At 43.6% G+C, this 18,049-nt stretch overlaps 1 protein-coding gene across 5 annotated transcripts in view; it reads left to right on the top strand.

Moving 5' to 3' along the window:
- VMP1 (vacuole membrane protein 1) overlaps window positions 1-18,049 on the top strand; it is a 142,304-nt gene that overhangs the window by 120,914 nt on the left and 3,341 nt on the right. For all 5 annotated transcript variants that reach the window (XM_023204651.2, XM_023204654.2, XM_023204653.3 and 2 more), the window contains one exon: window positions 16,668-16,770. In XM_023204651.2, coding sequence (XP_023060419.1) covers window positions 16,668-16,770 — 103 coding nt within the window. The remainder of the gene's footprint in view (window positions 1-16,667; window positions 16,771-18,049) is intronic.

The following is an 18,049-nucleotide window of genomic DNA, read 5'->3' as shown; positions in this document are numbered from 1 at the left end:
ATCAAATTAAATTAGTGAACTTCAGAATGCATTCTTTTGAAGGATATTTAAAACCTTGCAGTCACAAATAAAGGAGTGATAACTTGTCATGGTAGAGAACAAAATCAAAAGACAAGCAAGAAAAAAGCCAGCAGCAGTTCAAATTTAAAATAAAATTGTGAGATAATAAGGCAAGAAAGAATGAAAAATGAATCCTGGGCCAGGCGCAGAGGCTCACGGCTGTAATCCCAGCATTTTGGGCAGATCACCTGAGATCAGGAATTCAAGACCAGTCTGGCCAACATGGTGAAACCCCATCTCACTAAACATACAAAAATTAGCCGGACATGGTGGCAGGCGCCTGTCGTCCCAGCTACTCAGGAGGCTGAGGCAGGAGAATCACTTGAACCCAGGAGGCAGAGCTTGCAGTGAGCCGAGTTCAGGCCACTGCACTCCAGCCTGGGCGACAGAGCGAGACTCTGTCTCAAAAAAAAAAGGGGTGGGGGTATCAAAAATCTTTTGGCTGGGGCCGGGCATGATGGCTCACATCTATAACCCCAGCACTTTGGGAGGCCGAAGCAGGTGTATCACCTGAGGTCAGGAGTTCAAGACCAGCCTGGGCCACATGATGAAACCTCATCTCTACTAAAAATACAAAAAATTAGCCATGTGTGGGGGTGGGCACCTGTAATCCCAGCTAATCGGGAGACTGAGACAGGAGAATCACTTGAAACCGGGAGGTGGAGATTGCAGTGAGCCAAGATCATGCCAGTGTACTCCAGCCTCGGTGACAGAGGGAGACTCCTTCTAAAAAATAAAAAATAGGCCGGGCGCGGTGGCTCAAGCCTGGAATCCCAGCACTTTGGGAGGCCGAGACGGGCGGATCACAAGGTCAGGAGATCGAGACCATCCTGGCTAACATGGTGAAACCCCGTCTCTACTAAAAAATACAAAAAAAAAAAAACTATCCGGGTGACGTGGCAGGTGCCTGTAGTCCCGGCTACTCAGGAGGCTGAGGCAGGAGAATGGCGTGAACCCGGGAGGTGGAGCTTGCAGTGAGCCGAGATCGCGCCACTGCACTGCAGCCTGGGCGACACAGTAAGACTCTTGTCTCAAAAAAAATAAATAGATAAAAATAAAATAAAAAATTAAAATTAAAAAAAAAAAAAAAAAGACCAGGCACAGTAGCTCACACCTGTAATCCCAGAACTTTGGGAGGCTGAGATGGGAGGATCACCTGAGGTCAGGAGTTCAAGACCAGGCTGGTCAACATGGTGAAACCCTGCCTCTACTAAAAATACAAAAATTAGCCAAGTGTGGTGATGGGTGCCTGTAGTCCCAGCTACTCAAGAGGCTGAGGTGGGAGAATTGCTTGAACCCAGGAGGTGGATGTTGTAGTGAGCTGAGACTGCACCACTGCACTCCAGCCTGGGCGGCAGAGCAAGACTCTGTCTCAAAAAAAAAAAAATCTTTTTTTGGCTGGGCATGGTGGCTCACACCTGTAATCCCAGCACTTTGGGAGGCCGAGGCAGATGGATCGATTGAATTCTCAGGAATTCAAGACCAGTCTGGTCAACATGGCAAGACCCAAAGTCAGGTGATAGAACCAAAGAACTAGAGAACTTTCTAGCTCAAAAGGCATTACGTTACTTGTGTTTTGTTTTGTTTTGTTTTGTTTTTTTGAGACAGTTTTGTTCTATTCCCCAGGCTTGAGCGCTGTGATGCAATCTCAGCACACTGCAACCTCTGCCTCCCGTGTTCAAGCGATTCTCCTGAGTAGCTGGGATTACAGGCACCTGCCACCATGCCTGGCTAATTTTTGTATCTTTAGTAGAGACAGGATGTCACCATGTTGGTCAGGCTGGTCTCAAACTCTTGACCTCGTAATCCACCCTCCTCGGCCTCCCAAAGTGCTGGGATTACAGGCATGAGCCACCGTGCCCAGCCCTTTTTTTTTTTTTTTTTTTATGATTTAATACTAATTTTTATTTAATTTTAGACTTTCTCCAATGGGAGAGACCTGTACATATTTCTTAAAGAGCATAACCAAATCTAACTTTTAAAGCTGTGATTAAAATGACATGTTCCCATATTCTCACCAAATAGGGGATGTGAATTCCCAGAAAATAACATTAAGCATATGACTCGCAGCAAACCATATGCAGAACATTGGCTGATTGTCATGTTGCCAGGGTCTTATTGGAAGACAAAGTCCCCAGTTTTACCACACAAGAAAAGTTTCCATAACTCAATCATTGAACTTGAGGGCTGGGGGATGGTGTTGGCTGGAACAGGGACTTTTTACCAGATACAGAATGTTCCATGCTCTTCTTTGCTGTCTCCTATTTCTGAGCTAACTTGATGCTTGACCTCAGAGTCAGGCTTGCCTGTGGCAAGAGAGATCATTTTAACCAATGAGTAATTAAGTGCTTGAATCCAAATGTTGTTTCTTACTCCTCACTCTATGGAAAGTGGTCAGAATGAGCTATGTGAGCCTGGACTTTTTCTTCTACAGAAAGAAAATCTGTCCTTTCATTTCAAAGTATAAAATGGTCCATGTATTCGATTCTCTTTGACTTTGATCATTGAAAATAATCAGAAAAAGTTATGGAAGCGTGGGACACCAACATTTGTATTATCTGACAAAAGGATAGAATTTAAGGCTTAACATAGGGTTTAAACCCCAGCTGCTGAGACTCAGTTATACAGTCTAATATAACCTCTTTCTGCAGTTTGGGAAAACCCCTTTCTCTTCATGTCCATGGTAGTTTATATATCCTTCTCTTTTGACGCTTAACCTTTCTATATGTTTGTTATGGATATTGGGAGACCGCATAAAGATTAAAACAGGAGTTCTGGAGTTAGACTGTTAGATGAGAAATGGGTGCATTGTATTTGGAATGTTACTATTGACCATAATGGAGTATTTTAGTAGCATAATGAAAATTAAAACCCAAATATATTGGATTACATGGAATTGTGGGCTAGAGGAAAGGTCAAGCCAAAGTCATGTCTGACACATTTTAATTGTTCTGTAAATATTTGTTGACCAGATGAATTAATTCATTCATTAAATAGGAGGGACCAGTGTGTATTTTAGGCTGAGGGGAAAACTAGTAAAATGCTAGAGATAGAGAATACAAATGAAGAAAGGGAAGGATGTGGGAAGGAAATTAACATTCAGTAAGCACCCACTGTGCCAGATACTTTACATAAATATTCATTTCATATCCATAACAAAACCCGTGAAGTACTATTACAGATAAGTTAAATTCATATAAATGATAAGAGATGATTGAGATAGGATCAATCTGAGGTGGACTGATATCCTCATGAACCAGTTCTTTCTTTTTTTTTTTTTTTTTTTTTTTGTGACGGAGTCTCGCTCTGTCGCCCAGGCTGGAGTGCAGTGGCCAGATCTCAGCTCACTGCAAGCTCTGCCTCCCGGGTTTACGCCATTCTCCTGCCTCAGCCTCCCTAGTAGCTGGGACTACAGGCACCAGCCACCTTGCCCGGCTAGCTTTTTGTATTTTTTAGTAGAGACGGGGTTTCACCATGTTAGCCAGGATGGTCTCGAACTCCTGACCTCGTGATCCGCCCGTCTCGGCCTCCCAAAGTGCTGGGACTACAGGCTTGAGCCACCGCGCCCGGCCTACAGTTCTTTCTTGAAAACTGGAGTGAAGACTCCAAGAAGTTTTGAGGCAGAGAAGGAGGACACTGAGAGTGCACTCTGGAAGCCAGCGAGGTCATTTGCTGGAAGTTGGAAATTTAGACTAGAGCACCAGTTTCAAACAGCTGCTGTGTGAATTTGGTAGGGATACAGCATGAATTCTTCCTGTCTGTTCTCCTGTGCACACGTGCATCCACCTGTGTGCAGCTGTAGGTAGTTACTACTGTGGTTACTTTTAATGAAAAATTCACGTTTCTGTAGTGTGCATTTAAGTGCATTTTTTCCCCTCTCCCAGCATTCTTCTAGATAGAGCTCCTTGAGGACAGAGATCATAACTTTTTTTAAATGAGATTGAATTTCAATCAATACTGTCACTTTTTTTTTCTTTTTTGAGACAGGGTCTCGCTGTGTTACCCAGGCCGATCTTGAACTCCTGGGCTCAAGCGATCCTCCTGCCTCAGCCTCCCCAAATGCTGGGATTATAGGCATGAGCCACTGTGTCCTGCCAATACTGTCACTTTTTTGGTTTTTATTTGTTTGTTTTTTGTTTTTTGAGACCAAGCCTTGCTCTGTCGCCTAGCCTGGACTGCAGTGGCGTGGTCTCAGCTCACTGCAACCTCTGCCTCCTGGGTTCAAGCAATTCTTCTGCCTCAGCCTCCCAAGCAGCTGGGACTATAGGCATGCACTACCACACCCAGCTAACTTTTGTATTTTTACTAGAGACGGGGTTTCACCATATTGGCCAGGTTGGTCTCGAACTCCTGACCTCGTGATCCACCCACCTTGGCCTCCCAAAATGGTGGGATTACAGGCATGAGCCACTGTGCTGGCCTGATTTTTAAGTTTTAGAACTCAGTGAGTCTTCAAGCCAGTGCAGATCTGTCAGTATAAAAAGCTGCCACCAGACCCACTCACACCTGTAATCCTAGAACTTTGGGAGGCTGAGGCGGGATTGCTTGAGCCCAGAAGTTTGAGACCAGCCTGGGCAACATGGCAAGACCCCATCTCTAGAAAAAAAGTTAAAAATTAGCTACTGTGGCCCCAGCTACTCGGAAGGAAGGAAGATTGCTTGAGCCCAGGAGGTCAAGGCTGCAGTGAACCGTGTTTGTGCCATCGTACTCTTGCGTGGGCGACAGAGCAAGATCCTGCCACTGGGGCCAGGTGCAGTGCCACTCGCCTGTAGTTCCAGCTACTTGGGAGACTGAGGCAAGAAACACAACCTCTTTAAAACACAGAAAGAAAAAAAAAAAGCTGTCACCAGTCTGTCATTTTCTATAAATGAAATACGTTGACTTTTAACAGTTTTTTTGGCAACCAATCAGTTTTACCTAGTTCTTATAGACCACTCCTTTAGTTCTGGCCACATTCACCAGCACAAATGCCTGTTTTTCTCCCGCTGCTCAAGTCTGCATTCTGAAATGAGGTTTTGTTTTCTAGAGCTTCTCTTTAATGTTAGCTTATTTCAGAGTAGCTGCTAATGATAAGGAGGTCTAACCTTCAATCTGATTCTTACAGAAAATAATGCTAAATCTCCAAAAGCTAGGGCAATTGCTAATTCTTTTGTGATAAAATATGCTGTAAGGCAGTAGAGACAATATACCTGATAAAATACACCTGGAGAAAGCATGGTCTTCCCTCTACACAGCCAGGAAGAAACCCATGGTGTCATGTGTTCATAATACCACTCCACATACAGTGGACTAACTTAAGTACAAAAGAGGTTTTAATCATTTGAAAGGGCACAGATGTGAATGAAATTCAAGATGTTTTAATCCCAAATCCTGGGGTCAAATCACAATGAATTTTAAAAGGTGCCAGAGACTGTCAGTCCAAACTTGTATATATGAGAAAGAAAGCCCTAGATTTTCTAGTATAGTGTGTGATTTTCATCCTGAATTTATTTTATGCTGGGGTGCCATTCCAAGATCCTGGATGTAAAGAAACATGATTAGGGGGCTACCACATTGCAGATCCAAAGCAAGTAGAATACATCAGTTACCAGTTTTTTCTTACAGTATCAGCTTCAAAGATTCATATACTCAGCCAGGCACAGTGGCTATGTCTGTAATCCCAGCATTTTGGGAGGTCAAGGCAGGCGGATCCCTTGAGGTCAGGAGTTTGAGAGCAGCCTGGCCAACATGGTGAAATCCTGTCTCTACTAAAAATACAAAAACTAGCTGGTTGTAGGCGTATGCCTGTAATCCCAGCTACTCAGAGGGTTGAGGCAGGAGAATTGCTTGAAGCCAGGAGGTGGAGGTTGCAGTGAGCCGAGATTGCGCCACTGCACTCCAGCCTGGGTGATAGAGCCAGATTCTGTCTCCAAAAACAAAACAAAACAACAAAAAGATTCATGTGTTCTATTCAGTTAAATGGTAAAGATAATAACACTTTCATTCCAGTCACACAGAATAACTAGATCCTGTTTTTATTGGGTTAAATATGAGTTTATTTTCAGTTAGCACCTGTTCATTTACTTATTCTGGATTAATAAAGGGCTGAAAGGCTGTAAATATTAATGAGTCAGCATGATGGCTTTTGGTTTCTTCAGAAAGATTGCATGATAAACTCCCCCACCCTTTTCCGAGCAGTCTACCTTACTAGGAAAGGCAGTTTCATGTGGAGGGCAATCTTTCATTTTTGAATAAGGGCAAGAGTCTGAGGTCCATTCTGAGTCACTATGAATAGAACTCTAGTATTGGTTGGTCCCCAGGGAAACTGGTGGTTAAATACTGTGAGAATCTTTATCAGACAGGAAATGACAACTCATTAAAATACTAGCCGTTAAGCCTGTTTAGATCACTGCCTAGGGAGTAGGAAGGAAAATTTAACTCTATAATGTTTGACTAAAATGTGCACATTTCTGAAGATGGAGAATTATTTACAAGACTGTTACTGAGAAAGGGAATTGCTAGGCTGTCTTGTTGCTCATCTTCTCCCACACCCTCTTTGCCTCTTTTGTACATGTAACAGATCAGCTTGTAATGAGAATAGGATAGGGAAGGACTTTAATTTCATTTCTGAAAGTGTATCCTACTAGTGCCTTAAATGTAAAATTCAGTCTCTTCAGCAGAAGAGGCAGTTGTTGGCTTCAGTTAGAACAGAACCATTTTCTATATAGGAGTCTACTCCTGTGCTCCTGGGCCGAATCTCAATTGATAGAATTCTCTGGGTCAGAGGATAAATTTGATGTATTGATTTACATACAGTGGTCGTCATTCAATCAAGAAAATTCTAAAGACCCTGATATTCATTTAGAACATAATTAAATTTTATAACTCAGGGCACAGGTTTTCAGTCTCCTGAAGTTGGGCTATCCAGATTTGGTGGGGGCGGGGACAGGGGCTAGCTCTGTTGCCCAGGCTGGAGCAACCTCAGCCTCCCAGGCCCAAGTGATTCTCCCACCTCCTGTCACATGCCAGCATGCCCAGCCAATTTTTAAAATTTTTGTACGGATGAAGTCTCACTATATTGCCCAGGCTGGTCTTGAACTCATAGGCTCAAGTGATCCTCCCACCTTGGCCTCCCAAAGTGCTGGGATTACAGTGAACCACCAAGCCCAGCACCCTTTTCTTTTTATAGTACCCTGACCTGAATCTTCTCCTGGAAAAAAAAATTTTTTTTTTCATTTATAAGCTTTCAGGCATCTGACTTATGACACCCTGAGATTCTTTAGGCTTTGTGATTAATCATCAGAGGGAATACTAACCCAGCACAAACAATGGAATAAAGGTAAAAAACTGTTGTGCCCAGGCTTTTTTCTAAGACAAAAGGCGTATTACTGTTTGTAAAGAGGCTATCGCCTCCTTACTAGAATTTATGTCAGAATGTTTTTCAGGAGGGTAAATGTAACCTATATGCTCACATTAATGCTAAGATCCTCAAAAAAGTATTTGAGAAAGGAGCACAGCCTACATTCAATAAAAAAAAAATTACTTTATTAATGCTGGTAAAATATTCTTAGGCTTAGAGACCAACTGCTTAGACTTTTTTTTTTTTTTTTAACGGAGTCTCGCTCTGTCGCCCAGGCCGGCGTGCAATGGCGCGATCTCAGCTCACTGCAACCTACGCCTCCCGTGTTCAAGCACTTCTCCTGCCTCAGCCTCCCGAGTACCTGGAATTACAGGCATGCACCACCGTGCCCAGCTAGTTTTATTTGTACTTTTAGTAGAGACGGGGTTTCTCCATGTTGGTCAGGCTAGTCTCGAACTCCCAACCTTAGGTGATCCACCTGCCTCGGCCTCCCAAAGTGCTGGGATTACAGGCGTGAGCCACCGCACCTAGCCAACTGCTTAGACTTTAAGTATACACTCTGTAAATAGGGCTAAACAACAAGGTGAATCAATCTTTTTTGTTTTTTAAGAGACAGGTTCTCCTCTGTAGCCCAGGCTGGAGAGTAGTGGTGTGATTTTAGATCACTACAGCCTTGACCTCCTGGGCTCAAACAGTCCTCCCCACTCAGCCTCTTGAGTAACTAGGACTACAGGTATGCACCACACCTGGTTAATTTTGTGTGTGGGTGTAGGGACAGGAGTCTTACTATGTTGCCCAAGCCGATCTTGAACTCTTAGACTCAAGCAGTCCTTCCACCTCAACCACCCAAAGTGTTTGGATTACTGGCATGAGCCACCCTATCTTGCCTGGCCAGATTTCAGATCTTATTTATTTATTATCTATCTAATCTATTGATTTATTGAGAGAAAGAGAGACAGGGTCTTGCTCTTTCACCAAGGCTGGAGTACAGTGATTCAGTCCTAGCTTACTTTAACCTTGAACTCCTAGGCTCACAGGATCCTCCCATCTCAGCCTCTTGAATAGCTAGGAATACAGGCACTTGCCATTACACCCAGCTATTTTTTTAAACTTTTGTAGAGACAGGGGTCTCACTATGTTGTCCAGGCTGGTCTCAAACTCTTGTTCTGAAGTCCTCCTGCCTCAGCCTCCCAAAGTGCTGGGATTACAAGCATGACCCGTCACACCCAGCCTGAAATACAGATTTCTTGTCACATAAGTGATTTCCAGAAGCAGAGTAACATATACATTAAAAACCATAGAAAAATAATAGATTTTGTTTGCAATTTGGCTAGGGCTCTTGGCAGAATTTTGCCCAAATGTTATTTTGAATGGATATATATATATATTTTTTTTTTTTTTATGATTTTTTTTACGATATTTAAGCTTGCCAAGAACTTTGTCTTAGGTCTGTTTAACAGATTCTAGGTATGTAAGCATGGGAAAATATTGTTCCCATGGGCCGGGCGTGGTGGCTCAAGCCTGTAATCCCAGCACTTTGGGAGGCCGAGACGGGCGGATCACAAGGTCAGGAGATCGAGACCATCCTGGCTAACACGGTGAAACCCCGTCTCTACTAAAAACATACAAAAAAAAAAAAAAAACTAGCTGGGCGAGGTGGCGGGCGCCTATAGTCCCAGCTACTCGGGAGGCTGAGGCAGGAGAATGGCGTGAACCCGAAAGGCGGAGCTTGCAGTGAGCTGAGATCCGGCCACTGCACTCCAGTTTGGGCGACAGAGTGAGACTCCGTCTCAAAAAAAAAAAAAAAAAAAAAAAATATTGTTCCCATGAAACCAATTTTGAGCTCTGAGTAGGTTTCGAGCCTATGTTTTTTTTCTTTAAATAAAAAAACCTTTTATTTGCATTCCTGAGTTTTTTTTTTTAACAGAAGTTAACAATAACAAAGGTGTAAAAATTGCCACTAGCATCAGTTGTTGGAAAAGGGTTTGTTTGTTTCGGAGACAGGATCTCACTGTTTTACCCAGGCTGGAACGCAGTGGCTATTCACAGGCGTGATTATAGCTCACTAAGCCTCCATCCCAACTCCTAGGCTCAAGAGAGCCTCGTGCTCAGCCTCCAAATTAGCTGGGACTACAGGCATACGCCACCAGGCCCAGTGGAAAGTTTTTTTTTTTAATCTTATATATGCTGTTATGTTTGTGCCAGGAATAAAAATATGAAGATACTACTACCCACTAAGATTTTTCTACCCACTGTGTTGAAGGTTCACAGCAAGGAAAAGCAAATGAGATTGACTTTTTTTTTTTTTGTCGCCTAGGCTGGAGTACAATCTCGGCTCATTGCAACCTCCACCTCCCAGGTTCAAGCAATTCTCGTGCCTTAGCCTCCCGAGTAGCTGGGACTACAGGCATGTGCCACCATGATGGCTAATTTTTTTGTATTTTTAGTACAGACAGGATTTTGCCATGTTGCCCAGGCTGGTCTCAAACTTGTGAGTCATGGTGCCAGACCTACTTCTTTCTTTTTTTTTTTTTTTTTTTTTTGGGATGGAGTCTCGATCTGTCACCCAGGCTGGAGTGCAGTGGTGCGATCTCAGCTCACTGCAAGCTCCGCCTCCCGGGTTCACACCATTCTCGTGCCTCAGCCTCCCGAGTAGCTGGGACTACAGGCACCTGCCACCACACCCGGCTAATTTTTTTGTATTTTTAGTAGAGACAGAGTTTCACCATGTTAGCCAGGATGGTCTCGATCTCCTAACCTTGTGATCCACCCACCTCGGCCTCCCAAAGTGCTGGGATTACAGGTGTGTGCCACCGCACCCAGCCCTTTTTTTGTTTTTCTAAAGCTTTCTCACCTAGAGCCAAGTACCTACTTACATAGCTAGTTTAGGTATATTTTAGTCCTGTAGTTGACTGAAAAAAATAGTTCTGTGTCTGTTTGTTCTCCTTCTACTTTGTGTTCCTCTGTGTCACAAAATTGTAATTCATTGTTTTGTTTTGTTTTGTTTTGAGATAGAATCTCGCTCTGTCACCTAGGCTGGAGTGCAGTACACAATCTAGGCTCACTGCAACCTTCCCCTCCGGGGTTCAAGCGATTCTCCTGCCTTAGCCTCCCGAGTAGCTGGGACTACGGGCGCCCACCATGGTGCCTGGCTTTTTTTTTTTTTTTTTTTTTTGTATTTTTAGTAGCGACAGGGTTTCACCATGTTGGCCAGGCTGGTCTCGAACTCCTTACCTCAGGTGATCTGTCCGCCTCAGCCTCCCAAAGTGCTGTGATTACAGGCATGAGCCATCACGCCCAGCCGAAATTGTAATTATTTGAATTTAATCAGAGCTTAAGGGCAAATTGGAGGACTTCCCCGACTTACTATGGGATAAGATTAGAGTCTTTAGCAAGGTGCACAGGGTTGCAAGAATGTAATGGCTTAGGGAGAATGGCATTTAGGGTATTTCCTAAACCAACTATGGAAAGCCTTTGAACTGTGTTGTAAGTTATTACTCCCACCCCATGTGTGCACTTTAAGTTAATCTTAAATGTCAGAATGGACTCTTGCTTCTGGTCTGCTGCTTGAGAATAACTTGATGGATGAGATTTAGAGCTGGCATTATTGTTTGCCTTAAATGCATGTTAAGAGTGAGAGCTGTAATTTCTATTTTTATCTAGTCCATTACTAAAATAGCTTTAGTGATAATTAAGCAAACTATAGTATAAGAGTACTTTGTTGAAGCTGAGGCATCAGTAGCCGAAGCCATTGTTTGTAGAGGTAGAGAAATGGAAAACAGAAGTAACTAAAATTTTGATGACAATTTGGGAAACTAAGGTAGGAGGATCTTTTGAGGCCAGGAATTTGAGACCAGCCTGGACAACATAGTGAGACTCCATCTCTATAAAATATAAAAAGAAAAATAATAATAATAATAAAACTTTTAACCTCTTCTCTGTTTTCAGCTGTTTTCCTAGTCTTTCATGGAAACCTACATAGAGACATATAACAAATTGATATATTAATCTCAGCATTATCCTCAAGATAAATTATACATCATGTGAATACACATCATGTGATATACTCTATCAGCTACAATGTATCTATCAGCTAAAGCGTATCTCTTTTTTAAATTATTATGGGTATAAAAAGTGTATCTCTTAATGGACTTACAATGGCAAATTATTTACCTTTTCAAATTATTTTGAAGGGAATCTAGAATTATTATTTCCAGTCCCTTCCTCATTTCCCTAAAAAACAAAAACATTATACTCTTTCTAACATTTGGGTCTTGGTTCTTAATTTTCTCTTTTTTTTTTTTTTTTTTTTGAGATGGAGTCTCGCTCTGTCACCCAGGCTGGAGTGCAGTGGCCGGATCTCAGCTCATTGCAAACTCCGCGCCTCCCGGGTTCACGCCATTCTCTTGCCTCAGCCTCCCGAGTAGCTGGGACTATAGGCGCCCGCCACCTCGCCGGGCTAGTTTTTTTTTTTTTTTTTTTTTGTATTTTTTAGTAGAGACGGGGTTTCACTGTGTTCGCCAGGATGGTCTCGATCTCCTGACCTTGTGATCCACCCGTCTCGGCCTCCCAAAGTGCTGGGATTACAGGCTTGAGCCACCGCGCCCGGCCGTATTTTCTCTTAAATAGTGGCTTGACTATGGCTATCCCTGGTAGATTTAAATTACAACTTAGAGTACTATTTTTTGTTTTTGTTTTTCTTTTGCTTTGAGACGGAGTTCCCCTCTTTTTCCCCAGGCTGGAGGACAATGGCACACTGCAACCGCCACCTCCCGGGTTCAAGCGATTCTTCTGCCTCAGCCCCCGACTAGCTGGGATTACAGGCGCATGCCACCACACCTGGCTAATTTTTTGTATTTTTAATCGAGACAGGGTTTCGCCATGTTGGCCAGGTTGGTCTCAAACTCCTGACCTCAAGTGATCCATCCGCCTGCCTCAGTCTCCCAAAGTGCTGGGATTACAGGTGTGAACCACCGCGCCCGGCCTTGTTTTTGTTTTTGTTTGAGACAGAGTCTCACTCAGTGGCACGATCTTGGCTGACTGCAGTCTCCGCTTCCCAGGTTCAAGTGGATCCTCCTGCCTCAGCCCTCACTAGTAGATGAGATTACAGGCATGTGCCACCATGCCTGGCTACTTTTGGTTTTTAGGGGGGGGTTTGTTTTTTTGTTTTGAGACGGAACCTCGCTCAGCTGCCCAGGCTGGAGTGGAATGGTGCGATCTGGGCTCACTGCAACCACCGTCTCCTGGGTTCAAGCGATTCTCCCATCTCAGCCTCTTGAGTAGCTGGGGTTACAGGCACTCGCCATCATGCCTGGCTAATTTTTGTATTTTAGTAGAGACAGAATTTCACCATGTTGGCCAGGCTGGTCTTGAACTCCTGACCTCAGGTGATCCACCCGCCTCAGCCTCCCAGAGTGCTAGGATTACAGGCATGAACCACCGCAGCTGGCCTAATTTTTGTCTTTTTGGTAGAGACAGGGTTTCGCCATGTTGGCCAGGCTGTTGTTTTTTGTCTTTTTTGTTTTGTTTTGTTTTTTGATTTTTGAGACAGAGTCTCACTCTGTCACCCAGGCTGGAGTGCAATGGCATGATCTCAGCTCGCTGCAACCTCCACCTCCTGGGTTCAATAGATTCTTCTGCCTCAGCCTCCTGAGTAGCTGAGATTACAGGCATATGCCACCACACCCAGCTAATTTTTGTATTTTTAGTAGAGACAGGGTTTCACTGTGTTGACCAGGCTGATCTCGAACTCCTGACCTTGTGATCTCCCCACTTCGGCCTCCCCTAGTGTTGGGATTACAGGCATGAGCCACTGCGCCTGGCCAGAGTACTGTTAAAGAGAAAAACTTGATTTATGAAAAAGAAATTTCTTTTAAATTTGCAGTTTTCTTTTTTTCTTTCTTTTTTTTTTTTTGAGATGGAGTCTTGCTCTGTCACCCAGGCTGGAGTGCAGTGGCCGGATCTCAGCTCACTGCAAGCTCCGCCTCCCGGGTTTATGCCATTCTCCTGCCTCAGCCTCCCGAGTAGCTGGGACTACAGGCGCCTGCCACCTCGCCCGGCTAGTTTTTTGTATTTTTAGTAGAGACGGGGTTTCACCGTGTTAGCCAGGATGGTCTCGATCTCCTGACCTCGTGATCCGCCCGTCTCGGCCTCCCAAAGTGCTGGGATTACAGGCTTGAGCCACCGCGCCCGGCCTAAATTTGCAGTTTTCTTTTTGTTGTTGTTGTTGTTGTTTTGAGAAGTAGTTTCACTCTTCTTGCCCAGCCTGGAGTGTAATGGCATGATCTTGGCTCACCGCAACCTCTGTCTCCCAGGTTCAAGCGATTCTGCTGCCTCAGCCTCGCTAGTAGCCAGGATTATAGGCATGTGCCACCACGCCCGGCTAATTTTGTATTTTTAGTAGAGACGTGGTTTCACCATGTTGATCAGGCTGGTCTCGAACTCCTGACTTCAGGTGATCCACCCGCCTCGGCCTCCCAAAGTGCTGGGATTACAGTCAGGAGCCACCACACCCGGCCGCATAAATTTGCAGTTTTCAAAGTCAATCTTTTTGTGCATATATTTATTCATATATTTAATTATATATATTTAAAATATTTTATATATTTTTTATATTCATGTCATTTATTTCTAGTCTAAATGGATGAGCTATTTGCATTCCCACCCATAATATATAAGGAAAGATTACTAGTCTACCTCCTTAACATAAGGCCACTTAAAAGTCAGGGCCAGGTGCGGTGGCTCAGTGAGAGGCTGGTCTGAAGGTAATGAGTTCTCTAGATTGTTCACACCGTCTTTGATGTCTGTCACAGGTCTTCTGGTCTGATCAGTGCAGTATTCACATTTATTATTTATGTCTGTTCAGGCCTTTTGTACTTCTTCAGTATTCATTAAAGAATTTTTTTTTTTTTTTTTTTCTTTTGAGGCCGGGTCTCTGTCACCCAGGCTAGAGTACAGTGGTGCGATCACAGCTCACTGCAGCCCTGAGATTCCTGGGCTCTCACTGTAGCCTCCTGAGTAGCTGGGACTACAGGCACATGCCACCATTCTCAGCTCATTTTTGTATTTTTTGTAGAGACAGGGTTTCACCATGTTTCCCAGGATGGTATTGAACTCCTGGGCTCAAACCATCCTCCCACCTTGGCCTCCCAAAGTGCTGGGATTACAAGCATGAGCCACCATACATGGCCTAAAGGACCTTTTTGACAACTTCATCCCTCACTGATCTCTCTTTTCTCCCTCCAATTCCTTTGGTATATATCTTCTGTACCAAAAACTTTAATATTGAATTGTAAATTATTTTGTTCACAGATCAGTTCGTGTGTGTGTGTGTGTGTGTGCATGAGCGTGCGCATCTGCCTGTGTTTTGAATCCAAATCCCCATAAATGATTTTAAGTTCCTTGTGGGCAGTTTGTTTTTTTGGCTTTTTTCCCAACAAAAGGAATCAAATAAGTATTTGGTGACTGATAGATAAATAGGATTAAAGAAAAGAATTCAGCCAGAAGTTAGGGATGTGTTAGCATCTGATAAAAATACAATAGCAAAAACTCTTCTACTCCTGCTTTTTGTTATAAAAAGTAGCAAGGAATTGTTCTAGAAAAGAAGTGAAGGCCAGGTGCGGTGGCTCACACCTGTAATCCCAGTACTTTGGGAGGCCAAGGCAGGGGGATCACGAGGTCAGGAGTTCAAGACCAGCCTGGCCGAGATGGTGAAACCCCCTTCTCTACTAAAAATACAAAAAAAATTATCCAGGCATGGTGACAAGCACCTGTAATCCCAGCTGCTCAGGAGGCTAAGGCAGAGAGTTGCTTGAACCCGGTAGGCAGAGGTTGCAGTGAACCAAGATCATACCACTGCACTCCAGCCCGGGCAACAGAGCAAGACTACATCTCAAAAAAAAAAAAAAAGTGAAGTAAGGCCAGGCGTCGTGGCTCACACCTGTAATCCCAGCATTTTGGGAGGCTGAGGTGGGCAGATTACTTCAAGTCAGGAGTTCGAGACCAGCCTGGCCGACATGGTGACCCCGTCTCTACAAAAATTAGCTGGGCGTCATGGAGGGCGCCTCTAATCCCAGCTACTTGGGAGGCTGAGGCAGGAGAATCACTTGAACCCCGGAGGTGGAGGTTGCAGTGAGTCGAGATCACGCCATTGCACTCCAGCGTGGGTGACAGAGCAAGACTCAGTCTCAAAAAAAAGAAGTGAAGTGAATTTGAGTCAGTATACTCAACAGGACAAGCATTAGGCAGTGTTGCAAGTACATATTGGAATCTCTTTGGCTGGCTCTAAGAAAGAGTTTGAACTTATTTACGTCCTTAGCCCTATGTGACAGATAAGAAACTAAAAGGTACAGAAAATAGAGATGTTTGATTTTTCTAAGTTGCCCCAAGCTACCATTTTTAAAAACGCCTGCAAGCATGTCTAAAACAGGAGCCTGTTAGCTACAGTTGCCAAACCGGTTTAACAGCACTGCCTCCATGTATTCTGGGTGAGAAGGAGCTCCGAGTACATAAATGTATCAAAGATCACTATCCCAGTCATCTCAGAACAAGTTGTTACTAATGTACTGGAGTTTCTGTGCAAACCGTCTGCCATAAACCATGAAATGATTCAAAGTTCATAGTTCCTTCTTTGTTCCTTTGTTAATCACTGACTTCTGACTGGTGGGAGGTGCCTCCCAAGTTTGCTAATGCATTCTTTTTGGATAAGGATGACGCACAGATTGTCCTAATAAGGACTTAGATTGAGAAAGACCGCCCCCTCTGAGAAGAGGGGACAAGTCCGAGAGAGGGCGGGCAGTTTCTTTTTTAACTAGGGATGACACAAGCATAAGTCATTTCCTTATTAATTGGTTCAAACCAGTTCTTACAGGAACTGGTGGTGATAAATGTGGGACTTCTGAGAAGTCATTCATTTTATTCTTTGTGCCACACCAGAGTACAGTATCAGCTGAGCTGGCCTTACTCTGGGACTAACTCTTTTGCTGGGAGCGGTTCCTGATTTACAGCTCTTAGTCTCTCCCAGACATGTTGGTGGGAGAGATTTTGCTTTTTAAGGGGTTGTTAGAAGGAAGAATTTTTTTTTTTTTTTTTTTTTACTAGAAAGAGCTCACAGAATTTCAGCAGTTCTCTGATTTTTATATTTTATTCCTCTTCCTATCCAATCCCTGCCCTTTGAGTCCAGGTGGTAAGTGCATTTTGTTTAACGTTTTTCCTGCTTTTCTTCCCAAATGTGTCTTTCCTCGGGCTACTGTACCCTGCCTGCTTCCAGTGCTGTCCCCGGCATAGGTCCGTCTCTGCAGAAGCCATTTCAGGAGTACCTGGAGGCTCAACGGCAGAAGCTTCACCACAAAAGCGAAATGGGCACACCACAGGTAAGACTTTATTCCGGTTTCTTCTCCCCTCTGGGAAGTTTCAGGCTGAAATTACATTCACAGCTCTCACTCACATTTTTAGGCAAATAAGTGAGGTTGGTTTGCCAGTGTTCCTTGACAGAAGCTGAGCGTCTGTGTATGCTCTACTGGGAAATTTGTCTTTGTCTTAAACTAGAAAGTGTACTTCTGTACATCTTCTCCCAAAAACAAGGGTGGAGCCAATGGAAAATAATGGTTTTGTTACATAGAATGAGTTGTTGCCTTGATCTTAAATTAGTAGATATAACTCCCCAGGTGGATTAAAAAGTTAAAACTTACAGCATAACAAAGTATTAGACTTACTGAGGTGACTTGAATATCTCCCTTTGATTTTCACTCTATTTTTCCTTTCACCCATGGGAAAATGATCATTTTTTAATAAACCAAGGTTCTTGCCATAGCTGAACTTTAAAACTTAGACTATCTTTTCTGTAAACGATTCTGAGGCAGAGGGAAATGACTAGAAGAGGATGAGTAAGCAATAACCTGAAATGGGAAACTCGAGGGAAGCACAGTATTTTTTGTTTGGTTTGGTTTGGTTCATTTTTTGTTTGTTTGTTTTTTGAGACAGGAGTTTTGCTCTTGTTGCCCAAGCTGGAGTGCAATGGCGCAATCTCCGCTCACTGCATTCTCCGCATCCCGGGTTCAAGCGATTCTCCTGCCTCAGCCTCCCGAGTAGCTGCAATTCCAGGCGCGCGCCACCACACCAGCTAATTTTTTGCATTTTAGTATAAATAGGGTTTCACCATGTTAGCCAGGCTGGTCTCGAACTCTTGACCCCAGATGATCTGCCCACCTTGGCCTCCCAAAGTGCTGGGATTACAGACGGGAGCTACCATGCCCGGCCAGAAGCACCGTTTTTTTAATGGCCTTGCACTCTTTGTGTGGACCTTTGCTGCCCTCAATTGACCACACATGACATCAGAAACAGATACATTTATGTGTTTTAAAAACAGCTCCTAATACTAGAACAAAAATATTTAACTGTCTTGACAGTACTCACAAGTATCTCGTGGTAACTTCGGAGTTGAGTTTAAATCAAAGAGTTTATTCTTGGGTCCTAGTAGAAGAGCTAACCTCACACTCACCCTATTCTAAACTATATGATTCAACATTGATTTTACATCCAGCAACGTGAAATCTTGCTAGTTGGGTGTGAAAAGGAGAGGAATGGGTGTTTCGGAGTAGCTGGGGTTGCTTACTTTTCAGTTTTTTTTTTTTTTTTTTTTTTTTTTTTTTG

The sequence above is a fragment of the Piliocolobus tephrosceles genome, chromosome 16 (genome assembly GCF_002776525.5).
Source record: "Piliocolobus tephrosceles isolate RC106 chromosome 16, ASM277652v3, whole genome shotgun sequence".
NCBI classification, from domain to species: Eukaryota; Metazoa; Chordata; class Mammalia; order Primates; family Cercopithecidae; genus Piliocolobus; species Piliocolobus tephrosceles.
Note: the sequence above shows the minus strand (reverse complement) of the source record. Positions and strands in the feature narration are given on the sequence as shown.